Source organism: Octopus bimaculoides, chromosome 5 (genome assembly GCF_046866305.1).
Source record: "Octopus bimaculoides isolate indiv1 chromosome 5, ASM4686630v1, whole genome shotgun sequence".
NCBI classification, from domain to species: domain Eukaryota; kingdom Metazoa; phylum Mollusca; class Cephalopoda; order Octopoda; family Octopodidae; genus Octopus; species Octopus bimaculoides.
The window spans coordinates 111,142,148-111,165,703 of record NC_142932.1 but is presented as its reverse complement, the minus strand read 5'-3'; the positions used below and the strand labels follow the sequence as shown (position 1 = coordinate 111,165,703).

Below are 23,556 nucleotides of genomic sequence, written 5' to 3'. Positions count from 1 at the left end.
TCAACCAGTTCCCAGCCCTTTCAATAGAATATAATACTGTTAATGTCTACAATAATATCAATATTGATTTCTTACACAGGCACATGGCCTCAAATTTAGAGGAGTTGGAGGGGGTCGATAGATTATATTGACCCAGAACTTGACTAGAACTTTATTTTATCGACCCTGGAAAGATGAAATACAAAGCTAAGTACAACACAATACAGAAATATTGATATAATGGTCTCTAAACTGGCACATGTCCAGAATTTTGTAGATCAGAGATTGCTGTTGATTAAATCAAAACCACTCTAACTCTCATCATCATCACTGTTTTAGCATCCACTCTTCCATGTTTGCAAAGGTCAAGCAGAATTCTTTGAGGAAGATTTTCTACAGCTGGATGTTCTTGCTGTTGCCAACCTTCAACTGTTTTCAAGCAAGGCAATACATTTCTATGGCCAAGCATTAGACTTGAAGGACACTGCTTGTATAACGATGATGACACTCATTTACAACATTTGCATTATGTCAAGACAAGGCGATACTAACACATGTGCATGCACATGCACACATACACAAGCCTTTTTCAGTTTCTTATTTCTTATTTCTTTATTGCCCACAAGGGGCTAAACATAGAGGGGACAAACAAGGACAGACAAAGGGATTAAGCCGACTAAATCGACCCCAGTGCGTAACTGGTACTTAATTTATCGACCCCGAAAGGATGAAAGGTAAAGTCGACCTCAACGGAATTTGAACTCAGAATGTAAAGACAGATGAAATACCATTAAGCATTTCGCCTGGCATGCTAACGTTTCTGCCAGCTCGACGCCTTTCAGCTTCTGCCAACTAAATCCATTGGTCTATGGCTTTAGTAGAAACAAACTTCTCAGCCATACCTATTAGCAACATTCCTTCAGACTCTATGTTCTGAGTTCAAATTCTGCTGAAGTCATCTTTGCCTTTCATCCTTTCAGGTCAGGGTTGATAAAATATAATACCAGTCAAGTACTGAGATCAATGTAATCAACTGTCCCACTAACCAAAATTGCAGGTATTGTGCCAAACTTAGAAATCATAATAATAATAATGATTTCTTTTATTGACCACAAAGGCCCAAACATGGAGGACAATATCGAAGGACAAGTCACAGCACACAAAAACATGGGTTACCATCAATCAAGGGGAGATACTACCACATTAAAGGATACAACAGAGGATATATAATAAAAAGTAAAGAAATAAATAATAAATAAATAAATAGAATCTCCAATAGTGGGGCAGTACACTTAGTGAGTGCCTGGCAACATTCTAGATGCCAAATGCCCAACCTTGGTCTATGTTTGACTCATGACTGCAGCTCTGTCAATGAGATGAGCTGTAGAAAGACATGTTGCACAAAAGACACCCACACCAGTTCACCCTTATTTTCATTGTCATCATCATCCACTTCCTCACAGTGATTTAGATATTTCTGTAGGTGCAACAGCCTCAAAGTGTGGCTCTGCATCATTAAGGACGGTATTCCAAGACCACTATGGTGTGGGTATTGACAGGAGATGGATTTTCTGACCAGTGGAACCTGACCCTTCCATAAGAATCAGAATAGCAAGCGCTCCAATCTGGTCAGAGTTTTCATAGGTCAAGGTACGATGGCTAGACGGTAGTACACTACTGAGGCAATATATGCATTTGCTACTTCTGCCCAGGCTTTCAGATACAGATTCCTTTCTGACCATTTCTGGGTGAGCTTGGCCACTCTAGTCATGACCTCTTCTCAGTTCCTATCTACCTGGAGATCTGGTCCAAACCAGACTCCAAGCATTTTCACCAGACCCTCCATCCAGTTACAGAAATCACAGATAGTCGACTTGCCTTGTCCTAGTTTAGGAGTGCTCTTGTGCATTCCTGATATTCTTTCAGTATAGTGTCGATGATTTTTTCTATGTCCAAAGAGTCCAACACCACGACAGTGACTTCCAGAGCAACCAAAACCTGAAACTCCCTGGATATTCCTGTTCTGTTTTGTTGGGGCTTAATCGTAAGCTTATCACCTTCCCGTGCTCCTCTAGCATGGCCATTACTCTGGAGTTTTGTCTGAGACTCTGACTTTGGTCACACGGACATCCCAGGTATAAAGGGAGCATCACATACTAGTCAGAGGGGCAGGTCATTTTAACCATCCTACATGCTTCCTCTTCATTGCTACAGATAGCTATCATGATCTCATATTGTTTTCCTTGATAGACATAAACTACAGAAGGCCACACCTCCTCCAGGCATTTTTCTATTTCAGCTGGAAAAGAGTATAGAAGCTTACTCTCTCTGCACTTAATACACTTATAAATTATCATTCTCTTTTTAGTGGAAATCCTTTCCTCTTCAGGAAGAGCCATGACACTGGGTCAAATGATATCTTTCTGATATTTTTAACTGCTTCCACTTTCCCTTACAAGGAATGAGTGTTCTATGTATTTATTATATTTGTGGAGGAAATTTTTTCCTTCGGATGTGTATTCTCGTCATTGTCTCCATAAATAGCATTGCTGTTGATACTATTGTAGAAGTCAGCGCTTTTATTGATGCTGTTACTACTGCTGATAGTTATTATATTATTCTTGTTGTTGTTGCTGTTACTACTATTATTGCTGTTGGTGTTGTTCTTGCTGATGTCATTAGTGCTGTTGTTGTTGGAGTTGCTGTGGGTCATGCTGGTGTTAGTGGTCTTGTTTTGTGTTGTATCGCCAATATGTATGACGATACCTTTTTTTTACACTATAACCGTGTAGTAACAACAAAATATATAACAAAGCAGGGTAACAACAACGTAACAATCCAACAAACTCTCTACAAACTATACCCGAACAAATAAACTATCAAAACCACACCTGACAACTACCTGCAATTAATGCCTACTCTTCCCCTACCTCACTCAGACTGCTACTATTTATAGTTGTTCAGCCAGTCTATTCTCGCAGGGGGTGACGTGACTCTTGCCACAACATCTCCCCTTTTGAGATTTCGACTTCCATAGGAAACGAAATTTATTTTGTTTTATTTTTTTCCAAAACTCTCCCTTTTTGAGATTTTTGATTCCCTAAGGAGTTCAATACCTTTTTTGTTTAGGAATTATTTGTGCTAATGACAAATAATAAATCCTACCAGGAATAAGACCAAACCTGAGCCAAACCAAAATAATAATAATAATAATAATAATAATAATAATAATAAATAAAAAAATACATCTGAATATTTAATAATATTGAATTAACTACCTATATTTTTTTTCTGCAAAATTCAGACATCCTAAACTGTTCTAGTCACAAAAGATAATTTATATTGGTCTCTACAAATATAAACAAAACACAACTATAAATACTCCTTTTAGTACAACATGGTTTGTAAACACCTGCTTATTGGTGTTACTTACCGTTTTAGATTTGATAGTGCTACAATATTCTACTCTCTTCTTTATTTCTGATTCATCAACCAAACTGTCAGCATCTATAGCAAGAAAACAGAAAGCAGTAAGTATAATATTGATGCCATTTATTTGTGTAACATAGCACAAGGCTGGTTTGTTCTTTATCTTATCTAAAGAATGAAAAATATTGCAGACTTGAGAAACAAAATGAAATAGTGCCATTTCAATATATACTATGGAAATACAACAGCTTTAAAATAATTTCTTTTTGGTAAATGTTGATTCTCCTGAAGAAATAAAGAAAAAGCACTCTAAACTAATAGACTGCCAAATTAATAGATTTGAGATTTAACTGAACAAGTAATAATGATAATACAATATTTTCATATACAATATTTATTCAAAAACATTAAAGATCATGAGAATGAAGTGAAATAAAGATATAAACCTTTGAAGAGAAAGAGAGGAGGAAAGAAATTAAACTGTTCTGAAGAATAATAAGGAAGAAGAAAACAAAGCATGAAAAGGCAATAAATAGGAAAGAGAAATAGAGAAAATAAGAAATACTACTGGGGGCCAACAAGCAAGATAAACATTGACTAAGGTAAAAGATAGGAAAAGGCTGTGTATTTGTAGGATTGAAATTTTGGGAGTGAGAAGATGTGAGAAACCCTAGCTTACATTCAATTTAATGGTATTTCAGCATTAACAGACATATCTCCCTCCTATTAGTCTGTTAACTTGAGGGTTTACAGCTTTTATATTTCATTGCTCAAAGTAATCAATAATAAGGCTACACATGGACATATGCACACAAGTATGCATATACACAAACACATCGGACATGACTGCTTGAAAGACTGCCAAGAAAAAGCATTATAATTGTACTCATCACTTTTCTAGAAGTTTCCAATCTGGTGAAATCAATGTAGTTGCTGTTGTATTTAAACTTTTGTAGATCAATGACTAGTAGTGAAAAATGTGAGCTAAGAAAGAATTCAAGAAGACCAGAGCAATTCAGGTAGTGGAAATACAAGGCAGAATGTAGGGTTTGGAGTAAGGGATTCGAACACAACAGAGCTGACAAGATGATTAGAAGTGGATAAATCAAGTGGTCTAAAACAGGGGATGGCATGTAGGTTTGTTAGTTCAAAGGAGAAGATGTAGTAATAAGAATAAAGAGAGCAGAAACATCATATATGTGAGTGAGCCAGTGGTTGTAGTCTGTTGGTGAGAGTCTTTGCCAAATCAGTTAAATTACTAAATAAAGCAGTCTTGGATGCTTGTATGTGCAGCACTTCTCAAGTGTGACATACAACATTGCATGTTTTCATAAATTGGGACAAATAGATACACAGAAAGGAAAAAAATTGAAGAATTTGGTGAAAATAACAACTGACTCTGGCACATTATATGAGAGTAATGGAAGGAATATCAGGAATAGTTGTCTTTTTAGACTGGAATAAACAAAACATTTTTTTGTGTATAAGACAGCTTGACAGCTATGAGTATGTAGTTTGGAAAAATGTGAGGTAGGTTAGTAAGTTTGGGAGAAGTTCTGTTGTATATATACAGTATGTAACTTCAAGCAATTCAGGCAGTAAATACTTTATTTGTAGGAGTGCTTCTTACAGAGCCATCTGGATTAAGAAATAGTAAGTAGAAAGATTCTGCAAATCATGTAGAGACCCTTATGGCAACTGATGTGAAAACCTGGGTGAAAGTTAGCATGCACAAAAGCAATCATTGCTCTCTAGATGGTCATATTGCAGGCATTGCTGTAGTGGACAAACACCTCCAGCTATTCTCAGCAGCAATGTTCGGTTGTATAAAAATTGTGGACAAACATGCCTAGAAATATGGCTTCTTTAGCTGTTTCAGACTGATCTAGGGTAAAGGACATTAACTGCCAATGCATAGAACTAGCAGAGCTTCAACAATTTAGGCAGAATTGTTGAACAGTAAGAGTATGTGAGGCAAACTAGCTTCATTAGTATGTTTGGAGAGTAGGTGTGACAGTCAAATGGGTAAGGAAGAATATTAACTGGTGTAGACAATTCAGAGAAATAAACAATTTAGCATCTGCACCAGTGGTGTTAGAGACAATCAAGAGGAATTATATGCAATGAAATTGAAGTCATTTTGGATAATGACTTCAGAGATGGTTGAAGCAGTTGTCCTCAATGTAGGGTGAGAGACTGGCAAACATCTGGTGATTTGGGGGAATTCAAAAAGTGACAAAGATAACAGATGAACTTACAGTAAAGGGGAAGAGAGTGTTTGTAGCAGAGTAAATAGAAGTCTTTGTTGCTGATGTTCAGTGGAGAGAGAGAGAGAATGGAATCTTACATTGGAACAGACATCATCTTTCAGAAAGAAGTTGGAATATAGCCTGGATAGAAGAGAGAGCTTAGAGATAATGCATGAAAGACTTGTCTCTCAATTGGAGATGGTTCAAAGGATCAAAACTGAACTGAAAACTATGAACATTCATGTAGTCAACAACGGAATGTGTTAAGGATGAATAACACACACACACACAATTTATGTTAATGAGAAAGAGCAAAATTTGTCTGAATTTACCTGAATCATTTTCGGATAAAGGTCTTTCAGACTGAGAAGTTTCAGTTGGTTGTTTCACGTTTCTGTGCATAACAGCATAAGACTGGTTTATTTTATGCCTCACCTAGAGAATGAAGAGGACTTCTGATTAATAAAAACAAATTAAAACAATGCTAGTTCATTAGTGGGATAGTGATTAAAACAGGTCCTTTTTTTTTTTTCTTTTTTTCATAATTATTTTACAAATATCAATTCCCTTGAAGAAATAAGCCGTTTTTATTTACCATATCAAAGAATCTATAAAAAAATACTGATATTCACTTCTAACATGAATGGTTAAAAGATTTCAGAAATTTGGGGGGCTTCCTTAAAACAGAAAGGTTTAGTTTGAGGGAGATTAAGCAGCTCTTTCTTGAAGATTGAATTACCACAGAGAGGCTCGCTAGTTAACTTTAACAATGGTTTAAAATTTTGGCACAAAGCCAGCAGTTTCAAAGGGTGGAGGCAGGTTAGTTGATTACATAGATCCCCAGTATTCAACTGGTACATAAAAGGTAATGTTGTCCTCAGCAGAATTTAAACTGAAAATGTAAAGAGCTGGAAGAGTAGCTGCTAAGTATTTTGCCTGATGCATTATTACCAAGGCCATCAACTTGCAACATGACACCGACAAACCAAACTGCATGCATATCAAATGCCAAAATGAGTAAGAGGTCACAGTAGAATGGTATGTAAGGTAGTTGCAGGTACAAGCCAACATGCAGCCAACCGTGTGTGTAGATCTTGCCAATAGTAGAAAATATTCAAACAAGATCTTCGAAACACAGAAAGGTTCAGTGCCAATAGCAGTTGAGCACAGGCCAGTCAGTGTTACAAAGAGGGTGAAAACTTGCATGAAAGGTTCCAGATCTATTGTTCTTTTTGTTATTGTAATTGTTTCCATATAGAAGTAGCTGTATATATCTCAAAAAACATCAAATCTATGGAAACTTAGAAACATAATCCATTAGTAGCCTACACAGATGAAATTAAGTTTGGCACACACCACAAATGTTTGAGGTGATTATATATAAGCTTGCAGAACAATAGTGTAATATAGAAGAATTTAAATCTTTTCAAGCAGCAACTTATCCTTTGATAAAGTTCATAGAAAAATATTCCTATAGAAGTTCTTTAAGAGGCCTTTGAAGCAAGATATCAAAAAGTTATCTTTCCATTGCTGGGTCCTCTACTTCAGGCCCATAAAACAAATGAAATACTGATTTGCTAGCATATAAAAAAATGCACTCACATAAAATACATCCTTATTTTACAAGTATATTTTGTGGAAGGGGGGAGGGATGTTAGTGTGTTTCAGCATGCATTTATTGAAAGATATTTCAATCCTTTAGCATTCAGTTTACTTTGTCAAATGTAATACTTATTCACATTGTTTTGAATAAACCATGCACTCTTTCTTACCTTTCAGATTTTGATGATGTAATTGTTTATTTTTTGTGATGATATTGTAGGGTAGGTGTGAGAGGCTGGATCTGGCCGATTTAAACATGAAACTGGTTGAATATTAGGGCTTGGTATGGCCAACTTAAATACTAATGGGTTAAAAAGGTTTTGTAGGGAAAATGTATGTAATTACAATGTGAAACGATAAGCTTATCACATATAAACTACATTATATGACTATCATATTTCAATTTGTCCTCTTTCAGATCAGTTGTTTATAATTCATGAGATTTACTATACAGGATGTAAAGCTCATATTGCTGACTATATTTTGAGAGACTGCAATTGGCTATCAGGCTGAGGTACCATCCCTGTAGTTTTGTTGGCAAACACTCATTCCAGATAGCAGATAAGAGACAAAAATTTAACATTCCTTTCATCTTTCTAAGAGAATCTTTCTTTAGACAGTTAAAAATGTTTCATAAAGGAAACAGAGTCATTTAAATAATATAGGACACATAGTAGGAGAAGAGGGTATGTATGCTGGGGAAGGCAGTATCATGAGATGATGTGGTCTCCCCACATAATTGCCAACATGCCATAAAGAATTTTTCATAAGTTTGTGTAAACAGATGTGATATTTTGACTTGTCACTGATAAGTATGATATAAACAGAAATGGAAAGACACTTGGAAGAAACTATCAACCAAGAGAACACAAAGCATCAGCTAAAATAAAGTGTTATGATCTTAAGAGATTTTGTTTCATTTGAAGCTGACTATCATCCTGCCAAATAAAGAAATGAGGCAGAAAATATACATCATAATTTCATTAATGCATTTTTTCTGAAACACCTATGTGTGCAACTGAAGTCTTCACAAGGCTTACATTGACCATAGGCTATAATAGAAAACACTTGCCCAAGGTGCCATGAAGCAGGACTGAACTCAGAATCATGTGGTTCAGAAGCAAGCTTCTTACCACACATCCACACCCGTGCCATTAAAAATTTTTTTTTTTAATCTCATTGAAAGTTATACACAGAAAATTTATAATCAAGTATCTTAACTATAAAAAAAAAAAAATTGTGTTTAAGGGATATTTACTAAAGTGCCAACATTAACAATATACAGACAAGAAAATGAAAACATCTTACCAAATTAACTTTCCCACGATTTAACTTGTGATCGGAACCACTTAGATTTTTCGGTGGAGTGTTTGCAATTTTTAAAGTGGGGTCTCCAAAACGGCGCCTAAGATGTTGGATTTTTTCAGCAAAATCAAACTGTTTTGAAGACTACAATCAGAAAATATTAATGGTTTGATAATAATTACATCAATTAAAATTAAATTTCAAGTATGGAATTCAATTCAAATTATATGTTATAAATAATTAAAAGTGTAACATCTGTTATAGATAACATGAACCTTAACTTAGCAACAGGCTATGATGTTCTCCTAACATCCGAAAAACATGCAAAAATCCTTTAGTAAAATCACTGCTGATACATTTCCAAAGCTTTCTTGCAAAAGACAAGCTCCCTAAAAAGCTAAAAAGGAGCTTTATGTCCTTTCCATCAGCGAGGAAGCAGAGTACATGTTAAGATCTATAGATCTATTTTTGATTTTACATAGCAAGGTTATGGAATGCATTATCAGAAAGAAATTGGTTGTTTCCAGAAGAAAATGACTTGTTTCCAGAAGAAAATGACAATCATCACATTTTCCAACAAAGTAGATGCTACCTCACACTGTTTTTATTATGATTAAATATTGAAGTAGATGTTCAATAAGTCAAATGTAGATGTGGTGCATTTCAACTTTGCAAAGGATTTCAACAAAGTTGTGGGATAATATGTCATAAGCTACGTGATCTCAGCAAGACTGGAAATGTAGAAGAGTGGATGTGTGAGTTTTTAAGAAACAGGAGTCAAGTTGCTACAATCAACAAAACCCTTTCAAGAAAAGTGGACGATTCTCGCTAGTGGGTCATTGCTTTTTGCAATATCTCTCTCAGAGTAGTGGATAAAGGTGCTAGTTAATGTAGTGCAGTCAAATAGAAGTTCTGAGTTCAATCCCAGACAAATCACAAAACACCTGAAGAAGGCTAGAGCATACATAGCTGAAACAGTAAAAGCAACAACCAAGAACACCCAACATGAGGACACTATTCTAACTGATACATAATAAAAAAAATTCCTCATCTAAGAAATGCAGAATTGTATTAATTTCCTTCAATATGCTACTGATGGCAAAATATGAAAGATAATTGTAAGTCTGGATGATGTCAACAGCCTACACAAAAACTTCAATACCATAAACAATGGGTAGGTGTAAAGTAAACAGCATGCAATTTAATATTAGAAAATTACAAATACACAACTATCAACTAACACATTCCACTCTGGATGTATAAAAGATAAGAAATCACAATCTCGAATTCAGAATATATTAATGAGCTGAGAATTATAAATAGTGATGATGAATAATGTTATGAACATGTTACTATGATGGGGTGGAGCACAGAAGATTGGAATGATGAATCCTGGGAACATTTAGAACAAGTCATATTGGTTCTGTGTAAGACACTTGTTCTCAGCCATTTGAATAATTGCTCTGAGATATAGTTCTTATCCCCATAGTGTCAAACTCATTACTGAACTGGAAATAATCCAATCCTGCAGAAGATTGCCTGTAAGAGGTTAAAAGCAAAGAAGAGAAAGACATGCTGTAATTAATAGCCAGACCTTGGAACAACCGATACTACACTCTGGCATTAAATACTATGTAAAACTCTAAACCAGATGCTACTATATGAACCTTAAAAGTTCAGCCTCCATCATCCCAAGCTAGAACTAGATACTGTTATAGCTTGGAATTCAAAGCACCACACATCTCCAGTATCCACCCACAAAACATATGGGATATGTACATAATAAACATCAAGAAATCCAAACAGGATTTCTACAAGCTAGTTAGATCACAGTAAAAGGCATATACGAAAGCAACAACATCAAACCCACTTTTATTCATCAAAAATCAAGCATAGAACAGAGGCTGCTGGCAGAAGTTGAATGAATACAACACAGAAAAAGTGAAAGTTTTAAATAACATTATTTCATCCTTTCTAAAACCATATGCCATAATATCAGCAAAACATGAGATTAAAGTTATATGTTATAAAAGTTAAACTATTTCATTTTTGATATTACTTGGATTACCTTTTCTCATATATATATACAGCCAAAATATAAGGCAAACATTCTTCACTAAAGGCCTTATCATTATGTGTTGAATTCACTTAAGCAATTATTATTCTTGTGGAGGCGCATGGCTTAGTGGTTAGGGTGTCAGCACCATGATCGTAAGATTGTGGTTTCAATTCCTGGACCAGGCGATGCATTGTGTCCTTGATCAAAACACTTCATTTCACGTTGCTCCAGTCCACTCAGCTGGCAAAAATGAGTAACGCTACAATGGACTGGTGTCCCGTCCAGCTGGGGAATACATACACCATTGAAACAGGGCCCATGAGCCTGGCTAGGTTTAAAAGGGCGCATTTATTATTTATTTAATTATTATTCTTATGCAGACACATAATTTCAATTATTTCGACATTCTTCATTATTTACACTTCAAAGTAAGTTCTGAGTTCAACCTTTCATTCATCTGGTGTCAATAAAATAAAGTACCGGTTAAGTACTGGAGTCGATGTAATCCACTAACACCCTCCCTCAAAAACTGATGGTCTTTGTGCCTAAATTAGAAGCAATTATTCATATTTATAAATGGTATGTTTGCAGAATCTCAACCATTTATTTTTTCAGCCCCTAAGCTCTCAATTTGACAAGAACTATGAAACAAACATGTTAAAGACAATGAAATAGGCATGCAATAAGAATTCAAGATAGGAACAGTTTCCATAGGTGCTATTATCTTATTTTGATATTTTATTCATCATTCTGATTCTGACTTAATTACACAGTAGAAAGCTCATGTGACAAAACACTAATTGTTAGCTGCAGTCCCCTGGTTTTATGATACAAACTTCCTGTTTTAAAGCGATCTAAATAAAAACTTTCCAACAAAATTTCATGTTAATTTATGTTCCAAACACTAGTTTAATAATAACAAAGATCATCACACACATCATCATGATCATTGTTTAACATCCACTCTCCATGCTGGCATGGGTTGGAGGGTTTGACATGGAGCTGGCTAGCCACTAAATTCCTCATTATTTTCAAAATTAATTGAAACAGAAGTAGTGTATTTCAACAAAAATATAGTAAAAAAAGGGTTAATAAACTATTTATAATTTGTTTGACTTTATCAATGGAAACATTTTTTTCAACACATAATATACAAAAAACAAATTTCTTACAATTCTTTTCTTTAATTCAAAAAATTAAATGCTCTAATAAATGTCAAAAATTTTCTATGTTGTATTGATATTTTTCTTATTTCATTGAGAGAAGAAAAAAAAAACAAACAACCTTAACAACCATCACCATGTCAATGGTACAAATGAGAAAGGTGGTGAGCTAGCAGAATCATTAGCACAACAGACAAAATGCTTAGCAGTATTTCATCTGGATTTACATTCTGAGTTCAAATGCCACCAAGGTGGACTTTGCCTTTCATCTTTTCAGAGTCGATAAAATAAGCACCAGTCAAGCACTGGGGTTGATGCATTTGACATTATTCCCTTGCCTTCAACATTTCTGGTCTTGTGCCAAAATGTGAAACTTTTATTGTTCAAATGGGAACTTTTACAGAGTTTATATAAGGAATAAATGCATTTATCTCTTAAACTGGCACTCCGTTAGTTTCGATGACAAGGGTTCCAATTGATCCAATCAATGGAACAGCCTGCTCATAAAATTAATGTGCATGTCGCTGAGCACTCCACAGATATGTGTACCCTTAATGTAGTCCTCAGAGAGATTCAGCATGACACAGAGTGTGACAGGGCTGGCCCTTTGAAATACAGGTACAACTCATTTTTGCCAGCTGAGTGGACTGGAGCAACATGAAATAAAGTGTCTTACTCAAGGACATAATGTGTTGCTGGGAATTGAACTCATGACCTTATGATTGTGAGCTAAATACCCTAACCACTAAGCTAGGTGCCTTCCTTTATTTTTTAGATTTAAATGAAATAGCCAGATAATTGTCATGTAAATTTAAAAACATACTACAATATGTTCAATACACATAGTTCATTTTATGAAGTATGTATATGGAAGCCCACATTAAATTTATTTTATGAATTCCATTCCATTTTTTACCACTGGTCCAAAGAAAGTGAGAAATACTTAGATTGTGTAGGACTCTCAGATTAGAGGGAAGACCTGTCTAGTTGGAGTACTTGGAAGTGAAGAGAGTATTAGAATGTCAGTTCTAAAGATGAAGGACTAATTTTAATGCTTGTATTTAGAACACAAAGTTTGGACTTTGAAATCAAAACATAAAAGGATATAACTAAATATCAAATAATAATGGTTTCAAATTTTGGCACAAGGCCAGAAATTTTGGGGGGTTGGGGGTGTAGTCAATTACACTGACCTCAGTACTTAACTGGTACTTTACTTTATCAACCTTGAAAGGCAAAGTTGACAATGGCATGATTTGAACTCTGAACATATAAAACCGAAAGAAGTGTCGAATTATATTTTGTCCAACACTAAATGATTCAGCCAAACCATTGTTCTAATAATAATAATAATAATGGTAATAATATTAATAATTGCTTCTAATTCAGGTACAAGTTCAACAATTTAGAGGGGAAGAGGTTCAGACCTCCATTGCTTTACTGAAACTCTTTTTTATTGACCACACAGGGATGAAAGATAACACTAACCTCAGTAGAATTTGAACACAAAACATAAAGTGCTAAAAGACACACTGCAAAGCATTAATTCTTTATCCCTTCTAATAGTAATTTCTTTTATTTAGCAAAAGGGCATTGGCTGGATGCCCCCCCCCCCCCCCCCCCCGTAGAATGAACTGCGTGCTTTTTACATGGCACCAGCACAGGTGAGATCAGTTTTGGCATGGTTTTCACAGCTGGATGACCATCCAAATACCAACCATTTCACAGTGTGGACTGGATGCTTTTTATGTGGCACCAGCACTGGCAGGGTCACCAAGTAACTTGCAAGACAATGAATATAATATGATGATGATGATGATGATTTTATATTTATATATATATATATATATATATATATATATATATATATATATATATATATATATATATATATATAATGAACTTCTACAGTTTCTGTCAACCAAATTCACTCACAAGGCATTGGTTGGCCTTGGGCTATAGTAAAAGACACTTGCCCACCATGTTGTGAGACTGAACCTGAAATCACATGGTTTCAAAGCAAGCTTCTTAACCATACAACCATGTCTGAGGTAACTAGAAAAATGGTTTCTTCAATGGCCTCTAAACCTACAAGGTAATACAAGATGTGTCATGCAGAAAGGTGAAATAAACATTTGGGAGCATACATACATAATAAAATAGTGGAAGTGAGGTACACAAAAATATAATACATGAAAAAAAGGTTAAAAATTTAAATACAATGAATCTGAATTTACTTACATCTTTGCTATTAGTTGTGTTTGGTGCATCTTTGATATAAAATTTGTAAGGAACGGCATAACCTTGTTCATCTACATACACCTCTATATTGTTCAGTGCATCTAAATCATCACGAGATCTGCCAAACTTCGATGTTTCTAAATAGATTGCATTATTACAATTAGACTTATTATCAGGATGTATACTTTCCACACTTAAACATCTCCTCAGGCTAAAATTAGATTTTGAATTGTTTACATCTGATATCACAGAATTTGTAACAACTGAGGGCTTTGCGTTACCGTTGACAGTTTTTAAAGAATTCCTCAATCCCTTATCTTTTTCTTTATCTGATAACGGAGATTTAGGGGCAGGTGGCCGGGGTGGGGGTGGACGGGGTGGCCTTTTGTGAGCATTTTCAGTTTTTGGTTTAGATATTTTATTAGGAGTTGTCATCTCATATATCTCATTTTCTTTAAAAACAGTCTCTTTATTTTTTAAAAAATCATGTTTATAAGTCCGAGGTGGTTTTTTAGGTGGTGTACCAGTTGGAAGATTAGATGGTTTTGGCGGAATTTTAGGAATTTTGCTTTCTGTATTTTCTTTATCCATCATGTCAACCTGAGATTTGGCATCATTGCATAATGGTGAGGTGCTTACTGTAGTATCTTTTCTATTGGAATCTCTTACTGATGAGTGCCTAGACACTTTTTTATGTTGAAGATAGTCTCGATTGTATATAGCAGTGGTAGGCCTAGCTGCAATTTCAGGTTTTTTAGGTGTTTGGAAACTTTTAGATTTGTTCAAAACTTCATTAGAACGATTTATGTCCTCACATCCAAAACTTGCAGAACCTTCAGATTTTCTCTCTTTTTCAAATGAGTTACTATGTTGACTGGTAATACAATCAGAGAATCCTCTCTTGTGATTTGGTACAAAGGGTCGAAGTTGACAATTACTGATATTACTCTCTGGGTTAGTAATTTCCGTTTGTGCTACCTCATTGCTTTCATTCTTTATAAGTGAATCTCGCTTGACACGTGGAATGACAACAGGAGGAGTAGGCTTTTCTTCAAGATCAACTTTTTTAACCTTAACTGTAGGTTTTGGTGGGAGCACTGCTGATGATCTTGGTGCTGGTTTAGGAATAGGGGCAGTATTGTGAAAGACACTGTCATTTGAACTATTGTCATTTTCCACCTGTGAAGTGAGTTTAGCTTGTTCAAACTTCAGTCTAATGTCATTAAACCTTCCGGGTGGGAGATTCTGCACTTCTTGCTGACTTTCATCATCCATCATTTCTTTTGTCTGATAATATCCATCAAGATTTATATTTCCAGCAAATAATTTTCTGAAACAAACAAAAAAAATATAGGTATATAAAACTAGATTTAACCATGTGCAATTTTACACCATTTAAATGAAAGGCATTAATTATTTCATGACAAATAAGAGATATTTTTTCTCCCCCAAAATAATGTCTTAAAAAGAAAAAAAAATCATCCTAGATCCGATTGCAGAGTTAGGCCAGTATTACATGATTTAATTCACTACAAACATTTTTTCTTGAATATGCGCTGCTGAAATTAGGGTGTATCTAATATGTCTATGCATCTTTTATGCTATAGAATATGGCATATATTCAGGTTACACATGCTTTACTTTGTTTTTATCCCAATTCAACAATTAATAAGTCTATAGACTGTCAATTCTTCACATATGTATTCGTTCTAATGGTAGGTATGAGCATAAACTGAAAACCTGGACAGTTACTTCCTTTCACTTTGCAGTAGAAATCTAATATATTACTTCTTCAAATGAATTATCTAGTTAAGAACAATTCATAAGTAAGCTCATGAAAATTGATGTACATTTATTACACATACATAAACATACATTATATGTAAATACATAGAAGATATATATTCATTCATTTGTTTAATGGCTGTTTTTTCATGCATGCATGCATAGGTCGAACAGGGCTATATATGAAGCAGGGCTTTGTGACTGGATGCTCTCCCTGTCACACCAACCTCTACATTTTATAAGGGATTTCTTATTCTACAGGTCTTCAAAAGTACAGAATAAGTGGTCTTATTTGCTGAATCTGTAGAAAGAGTATTCATGACACTTGCAGGGCCTCTTATAATGGCAAGTTTCATGCTGTCAGTGTTTCATTAAATTGCTACAGAAGAAAGACATGAGAAAGGAGATTCTTGAGGACTGATACTCTGAGGAGGAAAAACTAAACATGGTGGTTAGTGCCAAGCAGGATGGGATTGGATGCAACAAGGGCGATAAGAAGTGGAGAGATGGGTGGGTCAGGAACCTGGGTGATGGAGGATGTTAGATATCAAATGATTCTCCTAAGGGGAAAGAAAATAGGTGCTTAAGCACGTGTTTTTTTCCAAAACTTCATAAGTTTAAATTTTCTCTCAGTAAGCAAATTTGTTTTAGACCAGACTGAAATTTTATCCATTGGTAACTTGGAAACTTGTGAATTTTCTATTTTGTTGTTTTTGATGACATCTGTCATGTCATTTACGTGCACTACAAAGAGGAGACCCAACATAAATCTCTGGGGGGACACCTCTGGTGACTTTTGCTGGGTTTTGTGGGTTCAGCATGTTGAACCCAAAACATGCTGAGTTCTGCTTACCTGCAAATACTTAATCTAGTGTTATAACCTGTAAGAGAGTTTTAACAGTAGAATGTTAAAAGTTGTGTCTGTGTGTCAAAGGCTTTGCTGAAGTCAAGATATGAAACATCTGTATTTCATCATTCTCCTAAAACTTTTGGAATGTCATCAAAGCAAATGTAGAAAGCTTTTTTACACAGTCTTTGCTACAATGAAAACCATGCCAATTGAAATTTAGGAGATTGTTACCCTCCAGGAAGTTAGTTGTTCTTGACCTTACCAGCCTATCAAATATTTTGATAATGAGAGATAAATGAGACCAGATGATATAAATTATTTCCTTGTTGAAAAATAAGATAAAAAATTAGGATAGGAAATGTTTGGGAACATAGCCTGCATCTAACAATTTTCTCCAGAGATTAGCTAGATGAGATGCAAGTTAGTGTTGGTATTCCATCTGGGTGCTAGCAGGGAATCTATTGGGAAGGCTACTGAAGAGTAATATTTAATTTCATTTATTGCTATGAATACATCCGTGATGTTAAAAGATATGTTGAAAATCTGTAGGGAGCTGGATTCATTGATACTACCAAAGTCAACCTCAGTGGGATTACTAAAGACAAAATAGTATTTCTGTAGAATCTCTATCCTTTCCTTGATATCATTTACAAAAGCAACAATGATGTAAGCAAAAGGTATGGGCAAATGTAAATGCAAATTTTTATAAGTTTACCAAAAGAAACAGAAGTGAGTCTTTTTAGATAAATCAAAATATATTTATTTACTGCACTTTCAAAAATTATACTGAGTTGCTACCGGCTTAGTAAAAAATGTTAAAAAGTAGAGTTAAAAATATCTTTTTAGTGAAAAAAGTCCTTGTGGGAGGAATTAGTCTATGATTATGTGCTATAAGAATGTTTCAGATAAATTCTTTTATTCTTTTACTTGTTTCAGTCATTTGACTGTAGCCATGCTGGAGCACCACCTTTAGTTGAGCAAATCAAACCCAGGACTTATTCTTTGTAAGCCTGGTACTTATTCTATCGGACCCTTTTGTTGAACCACTAAGTTACAGGGATGTGAACAGCATCGGTTGTCAAGCGATGTTGGTGGGGGCACAAACACAGACACACAAACACACACATATATATACGATGGGCATCTTTCAGTTTCCGTCTACCTCACAAGGCTTTGCTCGGCCTCAGGCTATAATAGAAGACACTCGCCCAAGAACCATGTGGTTGGTAAGCAACCAACTTACCACACAGCCACTTCTATGCCTCCACACAGCCACTCCTGCACCTCCACACAGACGTATGTAAAAATAAATAAATAAATATGGGCGTGCAAGTTTTGGAAACTTGTAAAAGAGCAATTTTGGCATGTCTATGTTTGAGTATGACAAAGCAGTTCAGTTAAAATGTGTGCAAACGTCTTAATAGCTAGTATATATAAAAATGATTGTGTCTGATTCTATGTAAAACACATACAATTAGAACATATGCAAAACAAGGCAAGATCCCATGAAAAAAAAAAAAATTATCAGATGAACAAGAAATGGGGTTTCAAATTATTGGCAAAACTTCCTGTTGCTTGCACACACACACACACACACACACACACACACACACACACACATGGTGGCTATCTGCTCCCTGCAGAACTTGACCTCTTCTTGTACCTATAATTGCTCTTTCCTTGCATGAAATCTTAAATTTCATGCAAGCACTGATGGCTGGCATTAGGAAGGGCATCCAGCTGTAGAAACCAAACCAAAACAGACTATGAAACCTTGTGTGGTTCCTGGCCTTGCTGGCTCCTATCAAGCCATCCAGCATGGAAAACAGACATTAAATGACAATGATGATGACTAGACACTACACAGAGTAGTAAAGACTCCTAATGAACACCCAACTCGGAAACAGATGTAAAAAAAAAAAAAACTGCACTTTCCAATCCCTTACTTGCAAGGTTTTGACTAGTGAATCCCAAGTCTAGGTTGAACTAACACAAATTCTCCTCTATCTAGTCTTAATATCTCATGAACTTCCTAGATTTATACTTGTCTATGAGGAATAACTATGAACTTTCACTCTCCAGATTCTTTGGATTTTCTCCTAAATTTGTATATTTTTTTTATACTCTCTTCTGTATAAATATTTATAAACAAATTGATGCTTTTAAACTGCCTGTCCATCTTTTATTTTATTATACTGACATTAGCTTGACCTCTACACTGTCTACAACCAGCTCTTATTACTACACTCAACATCGAATTTTAAGCACTTGATTTGGTCTGAGCATTTTTTGTGTGTACTTATTATATGTCATTTTTCATGGTTTCTTACTTATAACACACATATACATACACTATTTACCAAGACTACTGGTCTGTTGAATTACTAAAATATTTTCTTCTTGATCTGTATTTTCATCAAGAAATAGAAATCCTTTATTGGATTGCTTTTGATAACACTGTATAACAATGAGAAAAAAACAAATAAGGATAACCTTTTCTAGGGGTATTTGGTGTGTAGATCATGAATATAACATCTGTTTCTTTCTGCGACCCTCCAGTTTCTTATAAATTACTGTCTTATTTACGTTAAATACACTGATGGTTCTGTAGGAATTGAGAGCAAACAGGATTGGGCTAAAACTGACAACTCTAAAAGTTATGAACGGATTTTAATATAATTATAATGAGATGTTCCTAAGGTATTTGTCAACCTAACCTATGAAAATTGTAAAAGTACACTCAATATTTTTATAGTTATATGGGTCCAAATTCATGGTAAATCACCCAACCAAACTCAATGATCACTTACTAAGCTACAGAGTGAAGTCTTGGCCTCACGCCTGCAACAATGGAACCTGTTGGATAAAGATGCTTGAATTACAGTATTTAGGAATTGTTCTGCAAATCTATAGCAATTCTTCACTTTGGGAAACAACTTGACTTATTGTAATGATATCAGAGACCTATTCAATGCCCTTGAGATAACATATGAACCAAATGAGTGGAGGTTATTCATAGATGCTTCCCTTTACAGCATAAAAGCAATTCTGTTGAACACTGGAAACAGCATGCCTTCAGTTCCAATTGCTCACTCAATCATTGAGAACCTCGCTTTTAGTCTAGACTGCTTAAGTTCCAAGGAGCATGAGTGGCTAATTTGTGCGAACTTGAAAGTAGTAGCCCTACTTAATGGGCTACAAACTGGATACACCAAGTTTATGTGCTTCCTTTGCAAGTGGAACAGTAAGGCCAGATCAGAACATTATGTACATTCAGAATGGCCACCTCAGGAAACTATGATGCCTGGATGCCATAATATAAATCATGAACCACCAGTTAAGAAGGAGAAAATCATTTTGCCACCACTGCATATAAAATTAGTCCTAATGAAACAATTCACCAAAGCACTGCAACATATCATGCCAGGTTTCCAGTATCTCAAGGCAATCTTCCATAAAATAAGTGATGCCAAGATTAAAGAGAGCATATTCGTAGGCTCTCAGGTTCATCAACTTATAGCTGATGAGGATGTCAAGATGATAATGGATGAAACTGAGCTAGTAGCATGTCATGCATTCAAAGATGTATGCAAAGGACTTCTGGGAAAGCACTAAGTGGCCCAGCGTGAGAGTATACTGGAGAGCCTAATCAAGTGCTACGTAGATCTTGGATGCAATACGTCGCTGAAGATACACTTCCTTCATTCTCATCTGTCCTTCTTCCCAGAGAATGCAGGAGATGTGAGAGTTAAACATGGAGAGAGATTCCATCAAGATATAACATCAATGGAAAACAGGTATAAGGGGAAAATGGAGCCCAGCTATGCTGGCTGACTTCTACTGGAACCTGAAGCGTGGCACACCTGAGAAGTCTTATAAACAAGGAAGTAAATACTAAAATGTAGGTTAATACATTATATAATGCTAACAAACACGCCGATTGATTATATATTTATGAATCAATTACAATGAAGAAATTTAATCTGACTTTGGGAACAAAATAAATTCATGGTATCAAGGAAATTGGTATAAATTACATAGGTATTAAGTCAGTATTTTATAAGAAAATGTGACATGATGGAAAATTTTTGTTATAAAATTTGAATTTAGTACAATCAACTTGATCCTGAAATTTGTTGTACAGTGTAATTAATATTTAAAGCCTGACTTATGGATACTCTTAATTTAGTTAACAATACTTGCCTTTCTGTAATTTTTACTGTTTCCCCAGCTCTTTATTTCTAAGTAAAACCTATTCTGGGATCCCTCTTTTAAGAGATACCCACCATCTCATTCACCTTTATTCATAAGCTTTCTCCCAAACATCAAACTTCTCTTCTTTTATTGTACCTTATGAAGGTCATTATGCCAATAATTATCACATGAGCTGGTTCTATTTCACTTCTTTTATTATTGCTAATCAACTAAAGCCAGCAATCTTTTAGGGGAGGAGTAAGTCAATTACACTGACCCCAGTGGATCAAGTAGTACTTCATTTTATTGACATTGAAATGATGAAAAGCAAAGTTGACCTCAGCAGAATTTGAAATTAGAATGAAGAGCCTGAAGAAATACCACTAAGCATTTTGCCTAGCTTGCTAATGCTTCTGCCAGTTTTCTGCCTTTAGTTGACCAATAATAATAAAAGAAGTGAAATAGAATCAGTGCATGAGTTTATTATTGGCATAATGATCCTCCCAAAATACCACAAAATGTTTCAACACAACATCATACATCAAGTTCACATCAAGAATTTTGTAATACAAATATAATGATTATTCAAACTTCTCTCTACTACAATATTGTGTCCTCGTCACAACTAATATTCCTGAAGCTAATGACAGATCCATCATCATTTCTGACTCTAGTTGTAGTGCTCCTTCCTCGCTTTTACCACTATCCTCTTCCTTTGATATTCTCCCTAATTCAATCTAAGATAATACAAAATTTCTTTGTCTTTTGTATCTATTTTTAGAATATCCACTATTTCAAGTAGGCCTTTCCATTCCGAACTATAAATTCCATCAGCTGATTCATTTGAAAAGCACATTTAGACCAAAATACACATTTATTATATATTTTGTAACAAATTATTTTAATGTCTCATAAACACCGTTTTGTGGGAACAGGCAAACCAGCAACCTATTGAATCTCAGATCAAGAGGAGAAAAGGGCTTAGCTGGGACACGTTCAACAGAAACCTGTTTCCAACATTACAAGACAAACCTTCCAGTTGATACCCCCAAGGGACACACAAGTTCAGTAGATCAAAAGCAACATGAAAAAAATCCACAGAAACGAAACCACTGTCAGATGAAAATGCATCAGATTTCATTCAAATCATCATTAATTCTGGGACACCCTGTATTTACTTGTCTGAATAAAAGGGGCAGGGAGCACAAGGGTGGGGGAGACTAATTGCAGGTGGCAAGCATAGCTTCCGGAAGTGGTCATGTGGTCAAACTCAAATGGCTGTGAGTCACCACAGCAGTTTGTTTTTTGTATGAATATTTTGCATTATGAAGCTCAGACATGGATGACATAGAAAGCAGACATGCTGCCAGGCCATGCTGCGTTGTGCAGGATTGGAAACATGACACATCAACAGGGCACTTCTGGAGAATGGATGAATGGGTTTGTTGTGCTTTTACCTAGCCACAAACACACGCACATGGCCTGGTGGTGCATGGGATGATGGTAACATGAAGCATCAACAATGCGCTGACAAAAATTTTCATGTTCTTCTCATTTCCTCTGCCAAATTGGACAAAAGAGTTTCAATGAAATATTATACACTACTTATAATGCATAAGTAGTGTCAATATTTTATCATTGGAAAATGGCCTAAAACAAAAATAAAGCCCAGTGTAGTATACTCAAATAGCTGGTGTTGGAAATTTTTTTTAGTCAACAGCAATTTGAGGAGCCTGATTAATGTTTGTTGAAAATTTGGAGGAAAGTGACTGGATACTCTTCAAGTTACGGGCCTTAACGCTGCGAAAATGCTTTAAAAATGTGGTTTATCTGCCCCTGGGCCTGCATTAGGCAAGAAGTTGAAAACTTTTTTGGCCCATGACATTCCATGGATCCTATGTAATGGATGTGTAAAATTTCATTAAAATTGGTTGGATGGGTCTCGAGTTTTAATGACATGACAAACATACAAACAGACACACATCCTGTGTTTTGTATATATATATATATATATATATATATATAATAAATGTTATATATATATATATATATAACATTTATTTTTATACACAATAGGCATATATACACTTTTCATCAACAATTCTTGCATTTACTTCGTATTAGATGGCCTGAGGCCATAAAAGACATTTGCCAAAGCTAAGCTATCTGAATATATCCAATAATATGAAAGAGAGGAGCCCCTTCTGGATTGCCAAGGAGGTGGAGACTCTGTAGCAGTATACAGAGTGAAGAAACCATATAAGTTAGTAGTAACTCTGAATAAAACCAGATAAGATGAGATTAAAGGTATTTAAATATTTAAATTCTTCACAAGCTTATTTCCACTAATGACAGCTACAGGCAAGATTGAAAGCCAAATCAGTCATTTCTTTTCACTTAGCAGGAGAAATTTAATATACTACTTTTACCAAATTAATTAGTAATGAACGATTCAGCAATAAGCTGATTAAAAGATTTTACAATTGCATGTTTATTATATACATACGAATAAACAGACACACACACCAGATGGAGTAAGGATGAATGATGGTGAGAGATGACAAATAACTGAGAAAAGGAGCCAAGGAATACAGAATGGCGGGGGCAGTGAATATAAGCATGGTAGAATATTTGTGTGTGTGTGTGTGTCATCATCGTCATCGTTTAACGTCTGTTTTCCATGCTAGCATGGGCTGGATG

The 23,556-nt window shown here is 35.2% G+C and overlaps 1 protein-coding gene across 2 annotated transcripts in view; it reads right to left on the bottom strand.

Moving 5' to 3' along the window:
* The window catches only part of LOC106871751 (uncharacterized), a 102,068-nt gene that overhangs the window by 39,111 nt on the left and 39,401 nt on the right, over positions 1-23,556 (bottom strand). For both annotated transcript variants that reach the window (XM_052968169.2, XM_089352938.1), the window contains exons 2-5: positions 14,028-15,357; positions 8,568-8,708; positions 5,990-6,092; positions 3,413-3,486 (exon numbers count right to left, since the gene is read on the bottom strand). In XM_052968169.2, coding sequence (XP_052824129.1) covers positions 3,413-3,486; positions 5,990-6,092; positions 8,568-8,708; positions 14,028-15,305 — 1,596 coding nt within the window. In that variant the 5' untranslated portion in view covers positions 15,306-15,357. The remainder of the gene's footprint in view (positions 1-3,412; positions 3,487-5,989; positions 6,093-8,567; positions 8,709-14,027; positions 15,358-23,556) is intronic.